Genomic DNA, 23,467 nt, shown 5'->3' with positions numbered 1-23,467 from the left:
AGTTACATAGTGTGTGTGTGTGTGTTGGATTTTTTAAGTAGCTTTAAAAAAATTATGTCATATCGCTACGATGTCTGCAGTGTGACACTTTATAGCGATGTCTAGCACTGGGGCATCATGCCGCAAAAATGAGGCATGATGTTCCACTCAGTCACATTATCCTGACAAGAGGCCGACCAGTCCTAACACAAACCTCTTAATGCTGAGCGCCAAGCGAGGCAGATGTTGGATTCAAAAACGAAAATGTTACAATTTTATCTCATGCCAAGGTCAAGTCAAACGAGTTGATGTTAAATCTGTCGTTTAGATTGCATAGACTGATGTTAAATCTGTCGGTTAGATTGCATAGACTGATGTTAAATCTGTCGTTTAGATTGCATAGACTGATGTTAAATCTGTCGTTTAGACTGCATAGACTGATGTTAAATCTGTCGTTTAGATTGCATAGACATGGCATCAACCCATATTTCGTGTAACAACCGGTCACTAAATGTAGATCATGAGTATCGTGCCCGCGCGCGCGTGTGTGTGTGTGTTCAAGCCCCAGTTTCACTGAATAAATACATTATATCTCCTCAAAATAATATTTTTAATGTGTCTGTTATTGTTTTACTCCGAAAGGTTATTTAACTTGACAATCAGCAGTCATGAAGGGTTTTAATACAGATACAGTGATAATATCTTTCAACTAGCATGACAATATGCTTGTTTTTTGTCACAGAAAAACAGAATTTCCACAAATTTTATTAACTCCCCACCCATTTTCATAAATAAAATAAATCATTAACAGTACACATTGTAAACATTATTATTCAAGTGTATCCTCTCTACCGTCTCCACCACTGACAATAATTACAATTTTGTCAGAACATGTGTAAGCAGGATAATGTGATATCTCAGCCGGAAGAGAAAATCTGAGAAATATATTGACACCAAGAAAAGATGTGTTGTCGTATAATGTATGTTCATTACCCCACTTTGCACAGAAACGCAATAAAAGTTATAATTATATCTGTCTGGTTTTTGCGAAAGTGTGGGTGAATCCACTTGCATGGCATCATCTTTGGAATTAGGAATGCTTATATTACCATGCTGTACTGACAATTCATTGCCTAATATTTTTGTCACACACACACACACACACACACACACACACACACACACACATATATATATATATATATATATATATATATATATATATATATATATATATATATATATATATAAGGACATTACATAATTATCACATGTTTTGAAATGAAATTAATACAAGAAAATAACTAACTTTCATATAAATGATTTAATGGAGAAGTGATAAATATACAGTATATACATTATAAACATAAGCTGCCATCATTCTTGAAATAACAAAATCAGTCTTCAAATAACGTTTGTACTTGTGGCATAGATCAAGTGGTTCCCAAGCTTTTCAAGTAGAGGGCCATATCTACTATTTTCGGTAACTAAGCGGGCCACAACGTTATAAAATTATAAATGTTTATCAATGTTTATTAAATTATAAAAGTCGTGTAATATCATTCTTAAATTTATTAACTTTCAGCAACCAAATTCTAAAACTTTAAAAGCAGTCAGTGTCAGTCCTACACTACAGTCATTTTCGGTTTTAAATCAAACGTTCATTTAACAATTTTAAATCAGTTTCTAAAACCGATATTAATATAATTAATTTGCAATTGTAACTGTTCTTCACAACCAGTTACTGATGTTCAGATGCCAGTTTATCAATATCTGGGCACAAAGCTGTCGTGCCCAAAGGTTCGCTAACTCAGCGGGCGCAATTGATAATTATATCCAAGCACCACAACCAAGCGCAGAGTGAATTATCGAACGCCGACGGAGCTCCGAGCGCTCGACCAAAATGACAGACTTCTTAGACTTAGAAACAACATTCTAGACTCTAGAATAATGTAGACTGCGCATTAGTGCAACTTTCGTCTAGTTATTATTTATTTATTTGAACGTCAATAATTTTTTGAAATTATTAAAATACCTTATAGTAAATATAGAGGCCTCGCGGGCCACTTTCTGAGAGCTGACGGGCCACAAGTTGCCCGCGGGTCGTGGTTTGGGAACCTCTGGCATAGATGAACTCTAATCAAAACGCTAGCAACTTTAATGCAATTAGTATTTTACATGTATTATGAAGCAAAATCTAATTAAAAGACAATTAAGGGGCAAAATATATTGGCATACGAGATCAATTATTACTATGCAAGGGATTTATTATACACAAAATTGGTGAAGACTGAGGAAACAAATGTTACTGTTGAAGCAACTGCTCACACTGTCGTTAGCTTTTAGCATGGATAAATCCTTGGAGGTTGTACATTTTCCGTTTTTCAGTAATGCATCAAGTTTCTTTTTGAGACAGTTTGTAGTTTGATAGTGGTTTATGGTGCAGAAAGGTTACTCTGAGAATCTTTACCCGTTTCTATTTAGGGTGCTTTTATAGCATTTAGCGCTTCACATTACCACTCTACAAAATCATGTTAAACATGCATCTGAGTAGGAAATTGTCTTTGTGTTGATATTTTACGCAAACAATGCAAAGACATATAAAGTACATATAATTTTTGAGTCCTGTCCTTATCGGCAGCTGAGTTGTTTGCTTTTTTTTTCATCGTATGAGTGTCACATCGGCATGTACCAATAGTAGACAAGCAATGTCATCAACGTTAAACCTTGAGTTTGTCTTCTTTGTTGACAGTTATTTTGAAAACTAAACACTGGTGGCCCATGCATTACTGTGCTGTTCATCCTACTTTCGTTTACTGTAATCGATGAAGTAAACATATAAATAAATATCAAATACGGTCCGTAGCTTCGCTTTCATGGGGTTAGACATTTTCTGACTTTGGGTAAATCACTCCAACGTAGACGGCTTTATTTCTCCCTGGGATTATTTATCTTAAAATCGTACTACTCCAACATAATCAGAAATACCCGGATATGTAATTGAATTGGATGAAACTGGGGTTTTCTGTTGCACTGTATTTGAATAGTTTCTTTTTTTTTTCTGTGCTTTGCAATCAAAGATCACTTAATATAGAGTGTGGATCCCAAAACAATGAAGTCACGACAAAAAAACGGCGCCAAAATAAGTTGCATTCTCAGAGAGATCAATTCTTGTTGGGGTTGCCATTACCACCTCTATCGTGTCTTTATTATTTAAAAACAAAACCCCCATGATGGCACATGTTTTGTGTCTGAAGTTGCCCATGTCAGTGAGTGAACTCTCTATGTAGTCGGTACCATCCATGCACTTCAGAGAATGCATTTCTTGCCCGTTCTGACGATGAACCATCTTAAACACCTCCATGGGTTGTAGGTCATGGAAAAGTAACTGCAATGTAACAAGAAGACTTAGCCAATCCTATGAAGCCAATATTATTACCAAATTTGGCGGATGCTGTTTTTGGTTTGTAGTTGTTGACTGTTTGGTGGTTAGTTGGTTAATTTACTAAACAATGGCTACTTACGTAAGCATGAGACAGAAATGTACAGGAGATTAACGCGAAAAGAAATTCACCGTCAAATTAATATTCAAGTGGCTCTATGAATAAAATATAAAACGTTCTTAGTAAATAAATACAATGGTCATTTACCAACACTTAGCTCTCATTCCTTGGGGTTGATATTACCAGTAATATGTGCCGTTAAACGCAGAAACCAAGAATAAAACAAAAAGAAGAAGAAGAAAAAAATGAAACAAACAGAAGGAACTACAATGATTAAAACTGTACTTAGATATGTATGCAGTCCAATTTAAAAAAAAGTTAAAATTTAAAAAGAAAATATTTTTTAAGGTAAAATACAATGTGTAACATTTAAGTCATTAAGGGTTCCTATGATGACGTTTAGTTATTGTTTGTTACATGATATTAATCCATACACATACATAAGTATTCAGTTTATATAAAGGTCCATAAAATTCAAATCCATTTGTATCTTATACCAACCTGTGCATACAGAAGATACAGTCCGGTCTTTTTGGCAGCAAACATTCCATTGTCCATCTTACTGAGAATGTTATCCGACTCTTGAAATCTTTCCATCCATCTAGCTCTTTTGAATACGTTGAGTGTCAGCGGGGTTTCTATAATAAAAAGACATTAAAAATATACGCATATTAAAAGTAATATCACTAGTTTGTTCTTTATAAGCAATCACGTACTGAACATGCATACGTTTAGTTGCAAATTATTGGATACTCTTGAGTGCCTTTGCAGAGATTTGGATCCGCAGTAAACTTTACTTTAAAATATTACTTTGGATACAAACGTTTATAAGGAAGGTGCGATCCTTTGCATATTTTATGAGAAAAGACAGAGACAGAGAGACAGACAGACAGACAGAGAGGGGAAACTGGTTAAGTTTTTGGGTCTCTAATGTTTCTTACTAGCCTGCCAAATTCTAGTAAGAATTCAGAAAATTGCAATTTGCCGGACTTATTCAAGTGTTCCATGCTTTTCAATATATGTCTTGGTTCGACAAAAATCACCAGAAAATATCATTTTCAGCCTTAAGTGGGCTAAAATAACAATACATGATTTGCAGAACAGTTTTAGAAATTGAGTACGCATGCGTATAAAACTAACACAGAGGATATGCCTCAATTCGTGCAAGTCACATTTTGACCAATTTATACATTCGTGTCAAATTATAATTCCACCGTTTTGATTTTTTCATTAAAATAACCATATTTAATAAATTATTTACTTTAAAATATTCATTTTAAAAGTTCTCAAGCAATTTAAGATGCATTGGTTGTAGATAATAAAATGTATAGTCTACAGTAGCCCCGTATGTATTAACGTTCTTACTTTTACTGGAGAAAATCCTGTTCCGACAGAGTTGACCGCTCCACTCTGTTATATTTTGACAATCCATTGAAGAATCTGAGAGAAAGAATATTCTAAATATAACAAGGAGAGGCCTGCAGATAATGCCGGATATCCGTTTGTCTTTAATAGAACTATATCGTTTGCTCTGTTTGTAAAGAAATTGACATTTAACGAATTGATTCTCACAAACGTTTTGATTCATCAGAGTAAAAACATTCGCGTGACGTTTGCCCAAGAGTACACACACTGATCACTATGTAAATCGTTAACGTCTCATTCATTATCTGCATATATTTCATCAGTCATAAAAGTAAGCTAAAATATAAAAACTGATAAACAAACGATCATACCTGAACTTCGATGGGTGAATTGTGGAAAAATCTGTTCTGTAAAGTTTGCAACGTAGTGGTCCGCCTTTCGCTATGGGAGAAGAGTACATAGAGTACAGTAAGTTATACAGAGTGACTGACATGTAAATGGGGATAACAAAGCAATGTACATTTACTGAAAATGTCTCACTGTCTACGAGGTCATGTAAACTTCCTATAAAGTCTATGTTCAGTACATTTTTGCTGAACTTGACTGCACTGTAATTTTTGTTCAATATATAAAAAAATTAATCATAGTAATTAGTGTTGAGATCTTTAAGATGTTAGGAGAGCATGAATATTTCTTTGAGGTGGAAAGAAAAACCGAGGCACCGGACAGTACTGCTTGAGTCTGAATGGATACTTGGGTGGCATGATACTCCTGTACTCAGGATTCATTCTGAATCTGACAGACCACACTAGACTTTCAATTATATATTGTCTTTACTGGCGTCTTGAACAAGTCCAACTGCAAACTGCAGACCCATATCTACAGGCGCATTATACGCCTGCAGATCAGGATCTTTGCAGCTTGTCAGGAGTAATTAGTAGAACGAACAGCATAGACCCTGATCTGCAGGTACATAATACTACGGCACATCAAGATCTTTGCTGTTTGCAGTTTGAGTCGACTTAAAAGCGAGTACAGACGCTAATTTAAAAAATAGTTTTCTAATATGACAGAAACCGCTCCGGTGGCCTAGTGGTTAGAGCGTCCACCTCGGATGCGGTAGGTCTTGGGTTCGATCCCCGGCCGAGTCATACCAAAGACTTACAAAAATGGTACTAACATCTGCCTCGCTTGACGCTCAGCATTAAGAGGTTAGTGTAAGGACTGGTCGGCCTGGTGTCAGGATAATGTGACTGGGTGGAACATCATGCTACATGTCTGCGGCATGATGCTTCACTGCTAGACAGAACTATAAACGGTCACATTGCAGACATCATAGCGATATGACTGAAAAATTGTTAAAACTACGTTAAAGAGCCAGATCACACACACACACACAAGACGACAGTTCATGAGCTAAAATAGAAAGAAATGTAGTTTTCTTAATGTCTGAAATATTGGAGAAGGCTCTATGCTTAAGGTACTTACCGATACGTCATTGTCATTTAAACTTCCAGATGTAACTGAAAAAAGGAAAAGAATCAAAGAGAATTATTTTAAGATAATACGCTCATGTTTAACTCAGCATTATAAAATAGTAACTCGCCACGTTATTAGGTAATAAGAAGTTGTGACTCGCCTCGTTATTAGGTAATAAGAAATGGTAACTCGCCTCGTTATTATGTAATAAGAAATAGTTTCCTATGAACTCCCTAATATTTGTGAGAGGAAAATTATTTGTGGTTAGAATGCTCAACATTAGAATTCTCATCAATATTAGACATGAATGAAATCTTGTGAACACAACTTCATTCACGTATTGCATTTTAAACGTCAAACTTTAAGTGAATGGTGCGTGTATATATATATATATATATATATATATATATATATATATATATATATATATATATATATATATATATATATATATATATATATATATATATATATTATACACCTATCGATATTTTACTCAAGAAAGAGCCAAAAGTTTACCGTCATTTCTTATAACTCGGAAAACAATACTCTCGTTTTGCGATTCCGCATCACCATCCTCTTAAACGAGGCTGGAGCTATTTTTGCTCGATGTTTCCCAGTTACAACTGAACAGGAGTGAACAAATATGCCTAAGCTCACGTGACTTGCAAAAGGAAATGAGTAACAGTCTCTAACACAAATCTTTATCATCAAGTTCCAACAATTTGTCCATTTCCGTTGTAAATAAATGTGGAAAAAATGATGTAACTGGTTTTTATTCATTTATACTACAACTGATATGTTGCGGATACATGTGCGCGCACAAACAATGTATAGGTTATATCTCTTGTCAGAACTCAACCGGATCCATGAGCATTTTGCTTATTTGTTTTTATTGGCAATAACTAGTAACACGTCTTGCTGTAAATATTTTTGTAGATCTGAACAGGCTACGAATCTAAAACTTTGATAATAAAACAAACTTACTGTTCTTTATTAAACGCTTACAAATCTCTTCCATTTTTCTTTCTGTCTGACAGTCTGGAAAGAGCAAATCCATATACAAGGCTATTCAATATTAGTTTTTTAAAAAATACCGAATTATAAGTAGTTTATCGGGAATATAATAAAAATAGTATCAATCTATCCGGTATCTCACTTTTTAAAAAATCTAAAAGCGGATCCAAGAAACAAATATTTATTTGTAGATGGAGGGATTATTGCGACATTCGTAAATGTCATGTATTTATCACAAGCTAACACAATCGTGAAAGTTATTTTCTTTGTATTAATAAACGTTTTCTTTTTAATAATACAAGTAACACGAATTCTGTCCTTAAAATGTGAATTTCTTTGATATACACGTATAACTACAATATACTTACTTTTCCCGCAATTATTTTCTTTCTTGCCGTGACCTTTATGTCTCTGTTTACCACTAGCTGATCGTCTTGCGATTCTTTGGTTCACCTGAGAGAGAGAAAAAAGGCGTCTGATATACTGTAATACCATCTGTCTGCCCTTCCATTGATCATTGTGATACAGAATTATAGTTGTGTCGCCCATGCGGTAGTCATTTGCCGAAGGGATAACATCCATGTCTTGTGTGTCTAGGGTTGAATATGTTTGGCGGAGAGCGTCGAATATAAACTCTGCACAAGTTGCAATTATAATGGCATTTTCAAATATATTTTATTTCTAAACTTTATACAAGCAGACATAGCGGATAGTTCCGTCATATGTGACACAATCAGGACGTGTGAGTGAGTATCTGGGTTGGAGAGGGGGTGGAGTTGCAATATGCAGTTAAAAGCGCTGGGAATTTGCTGTGGCGAACCATTGTACTTTTGTTTGTTGTGTTTAACTCATCTCTTACATGTGCCAAGATTTCTTTCTTTACCATACTAGTTATCAACATCGAGAAGAAAGAAAAAAAAATAGTGTTATTCTATAAATCGAGTATTCTGACTAGCCTATTTAATGGAAAAAAGTTTTTATTATTTCCATGAAGCCCCGAACCCCTGTGTTAACTACTCTAAACGGTTGGAGTTTTGTCCAATTCCCATTATGCTGTTTTCTTACTATATAAGTGCATATAATACCAAAGGTAACATCGGCAATTCTTTTATGTAAAACATTACAATCTAATTCGTTGACGTAGTACTCACTCACAAACATGGTGTGACACCTATAAATGGATTTCTTTTTTTAATTTTATTTTCATTGCAACCAGTTCAAGTGATATCGAGTTTTCACAACACTAATAACAGAAGTCCTAATTTCAGCTTTCAATTAGATATTCATTTTTTTTCGTCCAGAACAATTGTTTTCTCTTGATCAGGTATCACTACTCATCTGAGACATTGTATATTCCATAGTGTATATCTCGTATTTTCTCGTGAAAAGCGTGAACCCAATTGGGAACAGTACACCAAGATTTGGCAGAATAATGCGTGGGATTATTACGGCACGCTCTCCACTCTTTATTCTACTTTTTTTTAAAAATATTTTGAGTCAAGAGTGTAGAGCATAAACTAATGACGCACTTTTGAGACGTCAGATCTTGATATACAGTATGTTACAACGCGTGTGCAACCAGCTTAAGTTGATACAAAATATGCAAAAGTCACGTAAATCTTTTGCTGTAAAGTACCACACAGGATTCTAACATTCTAACATGTAGGAGTAATATATATTAGGTTGTCTCTCACCGTTGGTATTAAGTGCATATTGTCTTTTTGTAAGGGTTTGATTTGTTCAAAATGCTGGGAACAGTTATGAAGTTGCACCCTTACTAATATATATATATATATATATATATATATATATATATATATATATATATATATATATATATATATATATATATATATATATATATATCTGCTACTTGTGTCAATGGATGGGTGGGTGTCCTTTCTCTTTCCATATACTAAATACTAACACAGGAAGGCAGACTGATCTTAGCTTAGAAAAGAGAATATGTGGGCATCTGCTTCCTAAAAGGAAGTCATTAAAGCCACTCGACCTCTCAAGGGAAACTTTTCCAGTTAGTTGAGGGTAACATCAATTTAAAGTGTGAAAATGTTAATGCTTGAGCTGACAGCGTATATGAAAAAGTGTGTTTTCTTGCAATTCAAGTTATGTTAGACTAACACAAACTAAGACATTCTGAAAGTTTAATTTATTACATCAATTTCAATGAAAGTTATAACACTGGGCTTGTGAGTTATACTGCGCGATACTGGGAGACACGACTTATTTGCTGATAAAAGAAAAGAAAATAAACAAAGAAGCGATCATTCGAGCATGACTCGATATGGAAATCAAAGATTACATAATCATCTAAAATAAATGGAAAAGATTCCCATTGTAGCACTTCTTGTTGCTTCAACAATTATTATATCGGCCTTTTTCACCCGCTGAAGATTTAAGTTTGAGTTGTCATAATTACCTGTACGAGTAGATCAGCTGGCAGCTGGTGCTATATGAATCTACACAAATTTACATATCAGTAAATGTAATAGAATTTTTAAAAAATTATTATAGATACTAAGAGAGAATATATACTGTTATGCTTGATCTATCTGTAATAGTAACATGTTTTAGTTATTTACCAATATAACCACCACTGACTGGTATGAAAAAGGTTTATTGATGACGGGTTCCATTCTCATAAAGAGGTCACTGATATAGACTGGCAGCTTGTTTTTATTGTAATCTTCGAGAACAAAAAGTATGACAATCTTCGAGAACAAAAAGTATGACAATTTCTTGCAAACTTGCAAAAGGGTTTCTAGATATAAAGTTTTTATTGATATGGATTGAAACTTTCTTTCAGAAAACGTGAGTTTTCTTGGCATATTCCAGATAAGGATCCCCTTACTTGCAATATGAAAAGAACTTATTTTTAATAATAATAATAATAATAATAATAATGTTGTTGTTATTATTATTGTTGTCATTATTATTATTATTATTATTGTTATTGTTGTTATTATTATTATCATTATCATTATTATTATTATTATTATTATTATTTGTTATTATTATTATTATTATCGTTATTATTATTATTAATATTATTATTATTGTTGTTGTTGTTCTTGTTGTTGTTGTTGTTGTTGTTGTTAACAGCTACTATTAAAGTAAATGTTTATCAAGTTTCTACTTTCCTGTCAAAAAACACCTCTGAATGTAGGCATGCAAATTGTTTGCAAATAATAAGCAAGTACTAGGCTTTATGGATTTAATAGAAGAGTACCGAATATGTGATGATACTTGAGCAATTATTCAGATTGCAAAACGGACCAGGTAACTTGGATTTTGCATTTCTATCATGCAGCTGCTGCTCTCTCTCTCTCTCTCTCTCTCTCTCTCTCTCTCTCTCATGTGCAAGCACATAGCATTATTAGCTCAATTATTTTTGGTGGTGCTCAAAACATATCAAGCAGCTCAAGTATTTTTGGTGGTGCTCAAAACACAATAAGCAGCTCAAGTATTTTTGGTGGTGCTCAAAACATATTAAGCAGCTCAAGTATTTTTGGTGGTGCTCAAAACATATTAAGCAGCTCAAGTGTTTTTAGTGGTGCTCAAAACACAATAAGCAGCTCAAGTATTTTTAGTGGTGCTCAAAACACAAATTAAGCAGCTCAAGTAATTGTGGTGGTGCTCAAAACATATCAAGCAGCTCAAGTATTTTTGGTGGTGCTCAAAACACAATAAGCAGCTCAAGTATTTTTGGTGGTGCTCAAAACACAATAAGCAGCTCAAGTATTTTTGGTGGTGCTCAAAACATATCAAGCAGCTCAAGTATTTTTGGTGGTGCTCAAAACACAATAAGCAGCTCAAGTATTTTTAGTGGTGCTCAAAACACAAATTAAGCAGCTCAAGTAATTGTGGTGGTGCTCAAAACACACATTAAGCAGCTCAAATATTTTTGTTGGTGCTCAAAGCATATCAAGCATCTCAAGTATTTTTGGTGGTACTCAAAACACACATTAAGCAGCTCAAGTATATTTGGTGGTGCTCAAAACACATTAAGCAGCTCAAGTATTTTTGGTGGTGCTCAAAATACACATTAAGCAGCTTTAGTATTTTTAGTGGTGCTCAAAACACACATTAAGCAGCTCAAGTATTTTGGTGGTGCTCAAAACACATTAATCAGCTCAATGAACCTCCAAAAATTTCTTTGCCAATAGCAAAAATTGTTTCTACCAAAAGCATTGCACCTACACATTTTGCAAGTGTCTGTGATGTGCAAAAATTTGTGGTACAATATTTGAAAATAAATAAAAAATGCATTTCCAATAATAATAATATTACAATAAAAGAACAATATTCCTGTACATAGAAAATACAATTTGCAGATGTATTTCAACTTCAGTATTTCACTATAAATGAATAAAATAGCTATTGTAACAACACATAGTTGCAAATTATTTTTTCAACGAATAGATTTTTTTCTCACTGCATTTAAAGGTAATTGTCATCGCATTAATTGAACACGAAAACTGAATATATTTGGTTTTGTGAAAATACATTTCTTCCCATTTGTTTTTCGACAGGTCACATTTCTCTAATGCTTACCTTGGACTCTGAGGAATATGTATCCATGGATACGGTTTGGCTTTCTCCGATGCCGGTATTACTTCCGGTTTGCTGGTCCACTTTGCATCTCGATTTTTCAGACTGTTGAGTGTAAATATACGCTGTGCAAACAGTCAGCATGATGGTGATAAAGCAAGCAAACGCGCATGCACAAGTCATGAAAATGACAAATCTTCTCATCTGCATTAGTTTGGAGTCATTGTCCTTGCAGCAACAACTGCAGCCAGTTTCTAGCAAGATTCCGTCGAACGAAGCCATGATAACCTTAACAGAATCAGAGAGAACACGTGTATATTGTTGTCAAATTAATGCAGCTTGCATTATTTGCAAATACGCATGCACAGTTGTATATATAAGTAGCAAAAGGTGTAACCTTGCAAAAGTAACTTCAGGCCTTTCCTCAATGCTTCACTTCAGACTTTGTGCCGCTGAGCAACAGAAAGGAGAGCTGCGCTGGAAGATCTTTACTCCCAAGAATACACAATAAGAGATAAAAGACCGACCTAAATATATATCTATATATATACACACACCTGTATCTATACCTCATATGGGTACAAGCTATTCCTGGAATTAGACCATGGTGAACTCGGCCTACGGATCATAGCGACATCTAACGGACAAAACACGAATACTTAGAACACTTGCTATACACAAATTACGTACTCAGTCAACTTAAATTAATTCATGCGATTCAGTAAAATTCAACAAGTACTTTCCGGATCAATTAGTACAATTTATTATTTAGCGTCACCAATTTATATTCTGGCTTGCATCTGTGCTAAAAGCATATGCTAATCTGCAGACCATTGGCAAAATAAGTCAGTTGTAAAAACCATTCCAGTCAATGCCAAACTGGGACTGAATAAGTTTTTATAAACTGAACAACACATGATGTTTATTTTTAGATTTTAGAAAGAATAAAAAAAAATATCACGAAATTTAATCGGAGAGCAAATGAATTCGTGGCGAAAGGATTTATTCCCCCTTTGTTTATTTTTGTGGCATTGTCAAATTCGATAGCATCGGATTGCTTTAACTGAGGTAAACAAATCTTCTTGGTACCTTGCCTGTTTGGGTAATTTATATATATATATATATATATATATATATATATATATATATATATATATATATATATATAATGATATTGCTACACGAAAAAAGTAATTTGTCTGAAGTGTTTGAAAATACGTTGTTTTATTTTTTGGGGTGTGGTCGGACTGGCATTTCATGAACGAACATTGACCGTATAATTTAAGGAGTTTGCTTTTAAAAATCTTACTTGTATATTTCATTTTACATACATTGTACATAATTTTAACATCTTTACGTTTTATATTTATCTTGTATTAATCCATATTCACATTTATTTAGAAGGGATTATCTTCCAAGAGATTAATGTGCAATTTTCTTTCTTTTCTTTAAATTGTATAATTTATTTTTAATAGGCACCATATTGTTATTATTGTAGTGACTTGCAGATAAACGCTAATACATCCATACATCCATCCATACATACATACATATAAATTTAAATTAATAAAGAAGATAGATGTTAAAGTCTAAGCTCCTTAAAATATAGGGTCACGGTGTAAATTGTAAATCACAATTCCCTCAAACATTTGTACGTTATCAGAAAGTTCCCTAATTGAGTACATGTAAAAACCTTGCAATAAGCGAAATACAACTGGAATAAATACGTCAAACTTATACAGTGTATATTTGCACAAGTCATGGGTAGAAATCTGCATCTGTATCTCAGAAACATGAAATAAAACATTTTCTTAAGCAACCACCTGCAAGACGAGAGAAAGATGGCTTTTAAAGAAAGATGACTGCTTCATAGATGCTCATTTCTACAGTGATCTGAGTTAGGGTGTCTTCAAAATGTGGTTGTGAAATATACATGATTGCTTTGTAGAGGTGAACATTGAATGAAATTTGACTTTAGTAAAAGAAAGAAGGAAAAAAAAAATGAATCCAATTTAGAAACGATAAAGGCTCTAATATAAGTTAAATTCTATTTCCACCCCGTGTATTCCTGATGTATTGAAAGTAAACTGTTTGTAGTTGTTTGGACATTCTTAAACTATCTGTCTCTACATTTTAGGACATTTAGTTACCATAAACTGTCTAGCAGCAGAAAATCATGTTTCATGGAGACGGATAAGATAGGTAAATAAAACGATCAAGTCTTTCAATAAATGAAAGATTCTATGGGTGAATTTGGCAAAGGAAAAATATTGGGATATCGGTATAAAAACAATAGCGATATCAAGAAATACGGTTGGTAACTCCATATGGCTCAATCTAACATTATAAACTGCCAGATGAATATATGTCCCTCTGTTGGATAATTCGCTATTATTACAGTCTTGTACCTGTTATAAAATTGGTTCTTCATCATGGCTTGATGAGAATGGTTCATAAGTATCCTGACTCAATTCAAAAACTGAAATGTTTATACACCTACAGATTTTTTTTATTACACCCAAGCACTTAAAAAATTGAAACGTCTATAAATCTATACACATTGTACATTATGCTCATCACTTCACAATACGAAATGTCTAGGCACTTATAGCTTTTGTACATAATACGTAACATTTAAAACACTAAAATGTCTAAACACTTTTAGTTTTTGTACGTTATAAGCATCACTTCAAAAACTAAAATGTCTATACACTTATAGCTTTTGTACGTTATACGCATCATTTCAAAAACTGAAATGTCTATTGATTTTTAATTTTTGCACGTTATACGCAACACTTCAAAAACTGAAATGTCTATACACCTATAGTTTGTGTACGTTATACTCAGCACTTCAAAAACTGAAATGTCTATACACCTATAGTTTGTGTACGCTATACTCAACACTTCAAAATATAATATTTCAAAAGGATGATGACAATAACATTTTCAAAGTTCGCATAAGATATTGATCAAATTAATTAGGTGAAGTGTGCCACCGTCATTTATTACGTATAACAATAATGCAAACTAAATAATGACAACTCTCAGCGTTTCCAAATGTTTGATATCGTCATGCACGTTTAACAGTTAGTTAAAAATTAGATGTAGATTTCACTACTCTGAATAAAAAACCCCATAGTTTTCGCTATTTTGAAAATAAAACCCCCACAGATTTAGCTATTTTAAATTTTAAAATAACCCACAGATTTCGCTATTTTGAATTAAAAACACCCACATATTTTGCTATATTGAGTTTAAAAACCCCCACAGATTTCGCCATTTTGAATAAACAAATACCCAATGAATTTAAAGCTGATATGTGTCACAATCACCACATCTTGTTCAAGAGATCTAATTAATAAAGAAGCCCCGATGACATTTCGAAGAAAGAGAGAGATGAGTCTACCACTTTGAACCAGGTAGAGAGTGTTTACGTATGGCCGGAAGTACTGTAATCTTTTCTTTGAAATATTTAACATAAAACCTAAATCTACAATTGGATTTAGTTTTGAGCTGACACGATAACTAGCAAGTATTAAATTTACAATATGTAGCAACATTTGCCAAGTGGACAGTACATAGTTTTCGTGGTATAAATTGGTCAAGCTATTGGCGTAGAGGACATGTTTCTAAATTTAGAAATTCTTAGTTCAATCCCTCTTGATATAATTTTTTTTCCAAAATGCTTTATTGAAAAATCATGTTACAAATATCCCCAAGAGGGGTAACTCTTGATTGGCATAGATATGCATGGCCTCGGGTTAAAATATATGATCTTTAAAATCGCAAAGATTAATAGTCGTTATATACTAGTAATATTTTCCATGATATTAGATACTCCTTGTTTTTTGAAGCCGATCTTAATGAAAATATTCCTTTTGTGGAACCCATCTTAATGACAATGTTCTTTTTGTGGAACCCATCTTAATGACAATGTTCTTTTTGTAGCCCACCCTAATGACAATATTCCTTTTGTGGAACCCATCTTAATGACAATGTTCCTTTTGTGGAACCCATCTTAATGACAATGTTCTTTTTGTGGAACCCATCTTAATGACAATGTTCTTTTTATAACCCACCCTAATGACAATATTCATTTTGGAGACCGTCTTAATCACGATGCTACTTTTGGGAGTCCATCTTAATGAAAAGACTCCTTAATATGTGTTTAAGCGTCTACCTCTTAATACACCCAGGAGCCGCAGTGATTCGGTGGTTATCGTGCCAGACTTGCCACTTGCGGGTTCGAATTCTACCATAGGATCCAGGCGGCTTCTGTGTGCGTTACATGGCAAGGCGAATTACTCTATATGCCACGGCACAAAAACGATCTACTTGTGTTTCTGTGCCGTAAAGCAACAAAGCACCTCTTACTACAACATTGCAACGACTTAAGATTTCGGGATATAATTAGCGTAGTTGTTAGAAATGCTGAACATTTGAAGGATTTTCACCACTGCCCCACACCCACCCACCTTCCGTCAGGCGGATCTAAGGGTTGATATTAGTGGAAGGGACAGGGGTGGACGATACTGATATCTTGACAGGGTTCGATAATCAAGAAAAGCGTTTAGTCATGCATTATATGTCAAGTATGCGTATTTACTGGAACTGTTAAGCTGTGTACCCTAAAATTAGACATGGATCTCTTGCTGTTAAAACTCGCTAGGATATGAATCATATTCTTGCACGTAACTACATCCACCAAACTTCCTGTGTGCTATTTGATGTCATTGTTAACTCAAACTATAAATAATTCTGTCAATTATTCCACTTGAAAATTCGGGATAACCTCTGACCAATCTGGCTAAATATGAGTCATTTCTTAGGAGGAAGGGTGTGTGTCTGGATGTACTTGGTAGAGGTCCACTGGGAGTCAGCTTTTGACACGTAGGCACTGGAATCTGCATAATAGGTGGAGTCAACTTTTGACACGTAGGCACTGGAATCTGCATAATAGGTGGAGTCAACTTTTGACTCGTAGACACTGGAATCTGCATAATAGGTGGAGTCAACTTTTGACACGTAGACACTGGAATCTGCATGATTGGTGCTAATAATTATTGTTGCACTTTCAAAATATTCAACTACTCTTCACTAAGATTTGGCATCGACTTAAAAGGATTTAAAGTTTTTGAAGACATTGTTCTGCAGAACGAAAAGCATTCTCTCCTATGTTAAATCGATTCTGTTAAGATTACAGAAAAAAATGATATTTTCAGTCCGATTTTTGTCAACTTTACTTTTACTTGCAATGTCACATTGTCATGCGTAATATTACCCAAGTAACTGTAAATCTGAACGTTGTCTCATTTTTAAAAAGCTTCACAAACTATTTATATTTTCCTGGCCTCCGTTAATAAAACAGTAGCATATACCTGGCTAGTTCTAGAGTGCGTGTCCTTTAAGCTGGTTTGCCAGTTTGTCAACTTTTAACAGCGCCAGACGATATATAAAATACTTAATTTGAGGGATGTTGCTGAAAAGAAGGAATAAACAACATGTAACTAGCTCTATAAGTAGCGCTAGAATAAGCCCAAATGAATAAGAAAAATGGCTGCACAAACGATGATCTAGTGACGCCAGAATCGGCATATTATATATATATATATATATATATATATATATATATATATATATATATATATATATATATATATATATATATATATATATATATATATATATATATATATATTGTTATGTATATTTGAATTAATTTATATTTGATTTAGTTTAATTATTTGTTGTTAGTTTTACATTTTTTTATTCCATTACATGCTATTGTAATGTAACTTTATTTACTGGATTTGACATTTTCCAGAAATCAGTTTGATCTGACCGTTTTTTCGTAAACCATAATAATAGAAACTTTGTATCAAATGCTGACCTAGTTCCTGACCTTGATTCGGAATCAGTAAGAAATGAAGTAATCAACTTTTTAAAAAGATTCTTTTTCAGAGTAAAATCATTGGTTTTAGTCGAAGACATACGTGAGTTAGTCATGTAAAAAGCTTCTGCTTCGTTCTAGAAGCATGATTATGTGACCCTCATACGGGATGCTGTTTTGCATCTTAAATTAGTGTATAATCTTATTCTGTAAAGAATTTAGTCAGTTGGGCTATAAACCATTACCACTTAAAGATGTTTTGTTGTGACCAGTTTGAGTTGAAATTCTATTTTATGGAATTATTAATTCTTTTCCCTGGGAATATTTAAGTGCTCATACAGAATTCTTGGATATAGACATTTATATAAATTTTATTCGGAATTCAAAACTGGGATATTATTTTCTGTGGTTCAACAAGGAACTGTTGACACATCAGGACAACACTGGCTATTGTATACGTAATCAGATTCATTTAGGACCTTTTTACATGGACTTATATTTTTTAATTCTTGGATTATTCTTGGATTATTTTTGGATTTGATTCGTAGAACCTTAAGTTCTTTTTCTCATTTTTACCTTGTTTTTCTAGGAAAATAAAATATTTTAAAAATTTGACAAAGCTTGTTGTCTTCACTCTTTTCTTGTAACTGTTTTAAAGAACCTAAAACATAACTATATATATCCTGTTTTCAAAAGTATTTTTGTACCGTGGACCAACCTTTAAATTAAATCTTTTAGAGATGTTAAGTCAGATTGTTTCTTTACACACCGTGCAACAAAATGAAGAAGATACAATTACAGAATGAAATAACCTTTCTAAGTTTTTCAGTACAGATGTGATGTTTAAATATAAAAATACTACTTTAACGTTAAATTGAAACAAAATAGGCTGCTTATGTCTCATGTTGTCTCTAAGGCAATTCTTAGATCAACCAGTTGCTGTTTTATACAAAGACTAAATCGATTATAAATGATGACAGAACCATACGTAATTAGTATGGCCTTTTTTGTTAGGAGAAATTTAAAATCAGTTTCAAATATACCTCTTTTAGTAATGATTTATTTTCTTAAACATATCTAATTGTGGATGCCCTAACAATTTTAGAAACATCTTTCATTCTTGGTTCCTTAAACATATGTGATGTGGATACCCTAATTAATTTAGGAACATCTTTCGTTGTTGGTTCCTTAAACATATGTAATAGTGAATGCCCAAACAATTTAAGAAACATATTTCGTTGTTGGTTTCTTAACATGTTATAGTGACTTTAACGTTTCAGCTGCGATCTCAACACTTTTTGGATCAAACTATATAGGGTCAGTTTAGTTCTATTCATTAACTATGTCATAGAACGACAGTTTTATCACATTACACATCATATAATAAAGACAGATTAAAGTTTGATTAATGGGTTGGTGTACAAGGGCTTGATAACATAAAGCCCTTTCTTTCCAATCACGTTGTTTTCTAGAGGACATGTAACACGTTATTGTCACCCATTAATCTATGTAGGCCAGACTGAGAAAAAAATTACATATAGTCTCGCCAGCCTGAAAAAATATTATTCCCTAATATTGCAATGTTTCGAATGATTAACAGACAGAATATTAAAACCTGGGGCGGTTTTAAAATCGGCATATATATCGTCCACTGGATGTCTTTCCACCCAGAATTTTCGAAAAGACTTTGGCATGGTTTCTGTTATTTTGTTCAATTTTTTTAAAATACAAAATTGAATTAAAACTAAGTGAATCTTTATTTATATTTTATTATCTTTCCCAAAATTTAATCTTGAAAAAGTCTCTTAACATAAATAGCTAAAATGCTTTGTAGCAAATAGAAGTTTTTCAACATTTGCTCCCTTCTTCGCTGCCAATGCTTTTATTTTATATTTTTTAAAATAATTTTAAAAACATGTTAATGCAATACTTTGATATATGATATTTTTTTATTTGGTTATCATGTATTGACATTTTCAATAAAAAGGTAGTTTTTATTTTCTTAATACTTGAATATACCCCCAACGCCCAGTATTTTACTTGTATAATAAGTTAAGTAGCTACATTATACATTCTGGTAGTTTCCTCACATTTCCTCCTTACTTTGTTGGCAGTTCATTGGATTTTTAAAATAATAATGATTATTTTTAAGTCCATTAATAAAGTTAAAAAGGGCATCGAATGTTTCACATTTAAGCAGTAACAAAAAATGCCGTAGAAAGAAGAGGGATCGATCAGTGGCATGAGCTGCATTCCTTAGCAAATTTTTGACGTGTAATGTCTATTTTTATTTATTTAAACTTTTACGAATAATATTTATTATGCAAAGTTTATATTAAAATAATTTCATAAAGAACTAATCTTAATTTCATAATTTTGTAATATAGTAAACCTCCACCCCTAACCCCCCAAAGAGAATTCATCCTTTTTGGGATCATGCATTTAGTTTTTGACATGAAAATGTCCTCACAGTTACTTATTTTTTGTTGCCAGCAGCTGGATACGAAACTAAAATTATCGTTATTTTAAAATGTATTCATACTGAGCTGTCGCAAGTCACAGAGAGCCCATATATTTCGAAAACAGAACGTTATGTATGTGGCATGGACTAGTCTTTTTGGAAATGTTTGATGAATATTATTTACTTGATTTAAAAAATTAAATTAAGAACTTATTTTAACTTTAATAGTTTCTCAGTTTAGACGCCCGAATGTAAACCTTTTTGTCATGTATTAATTTAAATAGCTACCTTATCACATCTGGAAGTTCCCTACAACTTGTTTTCTTGCAGTAAATCAACTTTAACATTTTTAAAATTGAATAAATATTTGACAAAGAAAACCATGTTTTGTAATGCAAACATATACGTGGCATGTGATAATTAGCTTGGCAAATTTTAACGAATAATATTTTTTAATATATTCAAAATTTATAAATAACTTTAAAAAAGAAACAAATTGTAATTTTCATAATTTCTGAATATATTCCCCAGAATTCAATTTTTCTTTTGTATCATGCATTAACTTAAATGACAACATTACAACGTCCATGGTTCCCACATTTTTATTCCTTTCTTTATTGACAATAAATTTAGTTAAAAAATTATATATATTTTTGCAGAACTGCCCCAATCCATAGTCAACCCCTCCCCCAAAATACTGAAAAAGGCATTAGCATCTTTAAAATTAGACTGAAGGATAAAGAGATTTAGAAAACAAAAATGTACATATGGTGCGAGCTACTTCATTTTGCCTATTTTTTATGTTTAATAAATATTTAAAAATTATTTATATGGAGACATAATTGTAAATTTCATGATTGTACATTATAGGCCCTTCTTCCACCCCACCCCCACCCCCGTCATCCCCACTTATCGAATGTAAAATGTTGATGATATATTGACTGAAATGGTTATTTGATAACATCTAGGTATGTCTCCACTTTTTAATTTGTTGCTAGTTATTTGATTTAAAAATGTGTTTGTGCCGATTTGCTTCAAGTTATTGACAGCCAGGATAATTTTTGAAAGGACTTGGTATTCGTAATGTTTGACCAATATAACAATGATTTATAAAGCAGAAGGATAGATCTGTAGTTCGGGCTACTCTTTGACGCAAATGTTTTATACATAATATTCACTTTCTTTAAAGAAATCTTTTTTTTTATAGCCCCAGGTTAATATTTTCTTTAAAAATAATCTTAAAACGTGAATAGTTTCTAAATAGCATCTGGATATTTCCTTCTTTTTTTAGTTGCCAGTAATTGGATTTGGTAATTATATTAAAAATTAATTCGTGTTGTTGCAAGACATAGGCAGCCCATCTAATTTTAGACAAGGTAATTGAATCCTTAATGTTTGACCAATACACAAATAATGATATATAATGCAGAATGATAGATATATGAGGTGTGCTAGCTTGTTTGGCTGATATTTGATTGATCGCAATTATTTATCATTAAAAATTTTAAACGATTTTAAAACCGAGCCATTTTAATGTTCATATACATGCATATAGACATCCACGTTTCAACCATTTTTCACGTATTAATTTAGCTACTCTACAACATCTGACAGTTTCAACGTATTTAGTTCCTTCTTTATTGCCTGCAGTTTTAAAATTTGCAAGTTATTTTTTGAAAATGTATAGACCGAACTGCCGCAAGATAAAGAGAGCAAAGAGAAATGCAATGATATGATTCAGCCAATATAAAAAAATCTAGAATACAGAATGATCTGCGTAGTATGCTGCGTATCTTGACAAATTTATAATGAATACCATTTTATTTAGAAGTTATACAAATTGTCAAAGAAAGTAATATTCGTACTTTTCACAATTTCTGAATATATACTTCAAATTTTAATTTTTCTATCATATATTAACCCAGATTGAAACCTTACTACCTCTGAAAGTTTCTACTTTCTTTTAAAAGCTAAACCAATGACATAAAATATTTAGAAATGATGAAGATATATCTGTAGAGCATGCTACTATGTTTGGCAAAACTTTCAATGAATATATTTTCCGTAACATTAATGGAACAAAATTAGATGAAGAACTAATTTTGTAGTTAATATAATAATAATTTTTAATATATAGACACCCATTGACACATTAGTCCCTCTTCCCGCTCCCGAATTTCAACCTTTGATCATGATTAACTTAAATAATGTTTTGGAATGTTTCATGTTTGGCCAAGAAAGAAATGATTTATATTTATATAGCAGAAGGATATATATGTGGCATCGTCTTTAATTTTCAAGCAAATCTCGGAATAATATTTATTTTATTTCATTTTCAATACAAACTATAATTGATATTTTCATAACCTTTGAATATATAGCCACACATTTTCATAATGAGTTGATAAATAGATCCAACTTTATTGCAGATGGATATTTATCCACATTTATTTCTGTCTTTGCTGCCAGAAACTGGATTTTATAAAAGGTAATTATGTTTCTTTAAAATATAATCATGCCACATGGTCTCAAGTCATAGAAAGCGTATCGAAGTTGGAAAAAGAAAAAAACCGAACGTTTTTATGTTTAGTATTTTGGAGCAATAATAAATAATGATTTCGAAAGGATAAGGATAGATATTTCACGTGCTACTACCTTGATAACAATATCATATGAATAATATTTATTTTCTTTATTCAAAACTTGTTTTAAAAATACAGAAACGTACTAATTCTAATGGTGTATAAGTATTAAATGCAGACATTAAATTTTCATTTTGTATTAATGGACTAAAATAGCACCTTTATGACATATTGCAGTTTCCCCATATATTCTCATTTCCTTCCTCATATAAGTGAATCAAATATTAGTATTAATTGTATTACACACCTAAAAGATATATCAAACAGATTTGGATTTCGAGAAGTTTGGATGTTTCCCGATTCTGTAAATTAATCCAAATTTATTGCAATATTTGAATAAATGGTCGCAGATACTTGTCTATTAGACTTGAGCAATAAATTATAGAATAAGGATAAACTATCTCTGTATAAAACGGTTAAGGGAAATGAAGTCATAGGTACAAGTCAAATTAGTAATAATAATAATTTTAATAAGAGAATTTGAAATAATAATATGTTGTTGACATGTAATCTTGCATATAATATTATCAATAGTAACAATCATCCTAAATGTCAAAGGGAC

At 32.5% G+C, this 23,467-nt stretch overlaps 2 protein-coding genes across 4 annotated transcripts in view; one reads left to right on the top strand and one right to left on the bottom strand.

Annotated features, from left to right (window-relative positions):
- Positions 1–1,284: 1,284 nt before the first annotated feature.
- On the bottom strand, positions 1,285–12,057 carry LOC149798699 (uncharacterized). 2 transcript variants are annotated; one of them, XM_089957565.1, is made up of 8 exons: positions 11,916–12,057; positions 7,712–7,796; positions 7,314–7,367; positions 6,336–6,370; positions 5,219–5,288; positions 4,848–4,922; positions 3,984–4,120; positions 1,285–3,367 (listed from the first exon to the last, which is right to left on the bottom strand). In XM_089957565.1, the coding sequence occupies exons 1-8, from the start codon at positions 12,054–12,056 to the stop codon at positions 3,098–3,100; spliced, it is 867 nt and encodes a 288-aa protein (XP_089813691.1). In that variant the 5' UTR covers position 12,057; the 3' UTR covers positions 1,285–3,097. The 2 variants fall into 2 exon arrangements, with proteins under 2 accessions (XP_089813691.1, XP_089813692.1); XM_089957566.1 differs by lacking the exon at positions 4,848–4,922.
- The window catches only part of LOC149798698 (kelch repeat and BTB domain-containing protein 2-like), a 62,173-nt gene continuing 50,746 nt past the window's right edge, over positions 12,041–23,467 (top strand). For both annotated transcript variants that reach the window (XR_016421012.1, XM_089957538.1), the window contains exon 1: positions 12,041–22,751. Coding sequence is in view for 1 of the 2 variants with exons in the window: in XM_089957538.1 (XP_089813664.1) it covers positions 22,693–22,751 (59 nt within the window). In the remaining variant the exon portion in view is untranslated. The remainder of the gene's footprint in view (positions 22,752–23,467) is intronic.

This window comes from Sinohyriopsis cumingii, chromosome 5 (genome assembly GCF_028554795.1).
Source record: "Sinohyriopsis cumingii isolate HCF-2022 chromosome 5, ASM2855479v2, whole genome shotgun sequence".
NCBI classification, from domain to species: domain Eukaryota; kingdom Metazoa; phylum Mollusca; class Bivalvia; order Unionida; family Unionidae; genus Sinohyriopsis; species Sinohyriopsis cumingii.
The sequence above is the reverse complement of the archived record's forward strand: the minus strand, read 5'-3'. Positions and strand labels throughout refer to the sequence as shown.

What these genes read in the sequence shown, in the direction of transcription:
- LOC149798699 (XM_089957565.1), bottom strand. Translation starts at nt 12,056, where the DNA reads ATGCTGACTGTTTGCACAGCGTATATTTACACTCAACAGTCTGAAAAA. An exon ending in TAAGCGTTTAATAAAGAACA is followed by an intron (nt 6,371 to 7,313) that starts GTAAGTTTGTTT and finishes TCCTTTTTTCAG; the next exon opens with TTACATCTGGAAGTTTAAAT. An exon ending in ATTCACCCATCGAAGTTCAG is followed by an intron (nt 4,923 to 5,218) that starts GTATGATCGTTT and finishes TCTTTCTCTCAG; the next exon opens with ATTCTTCAATGGATTGTCAA.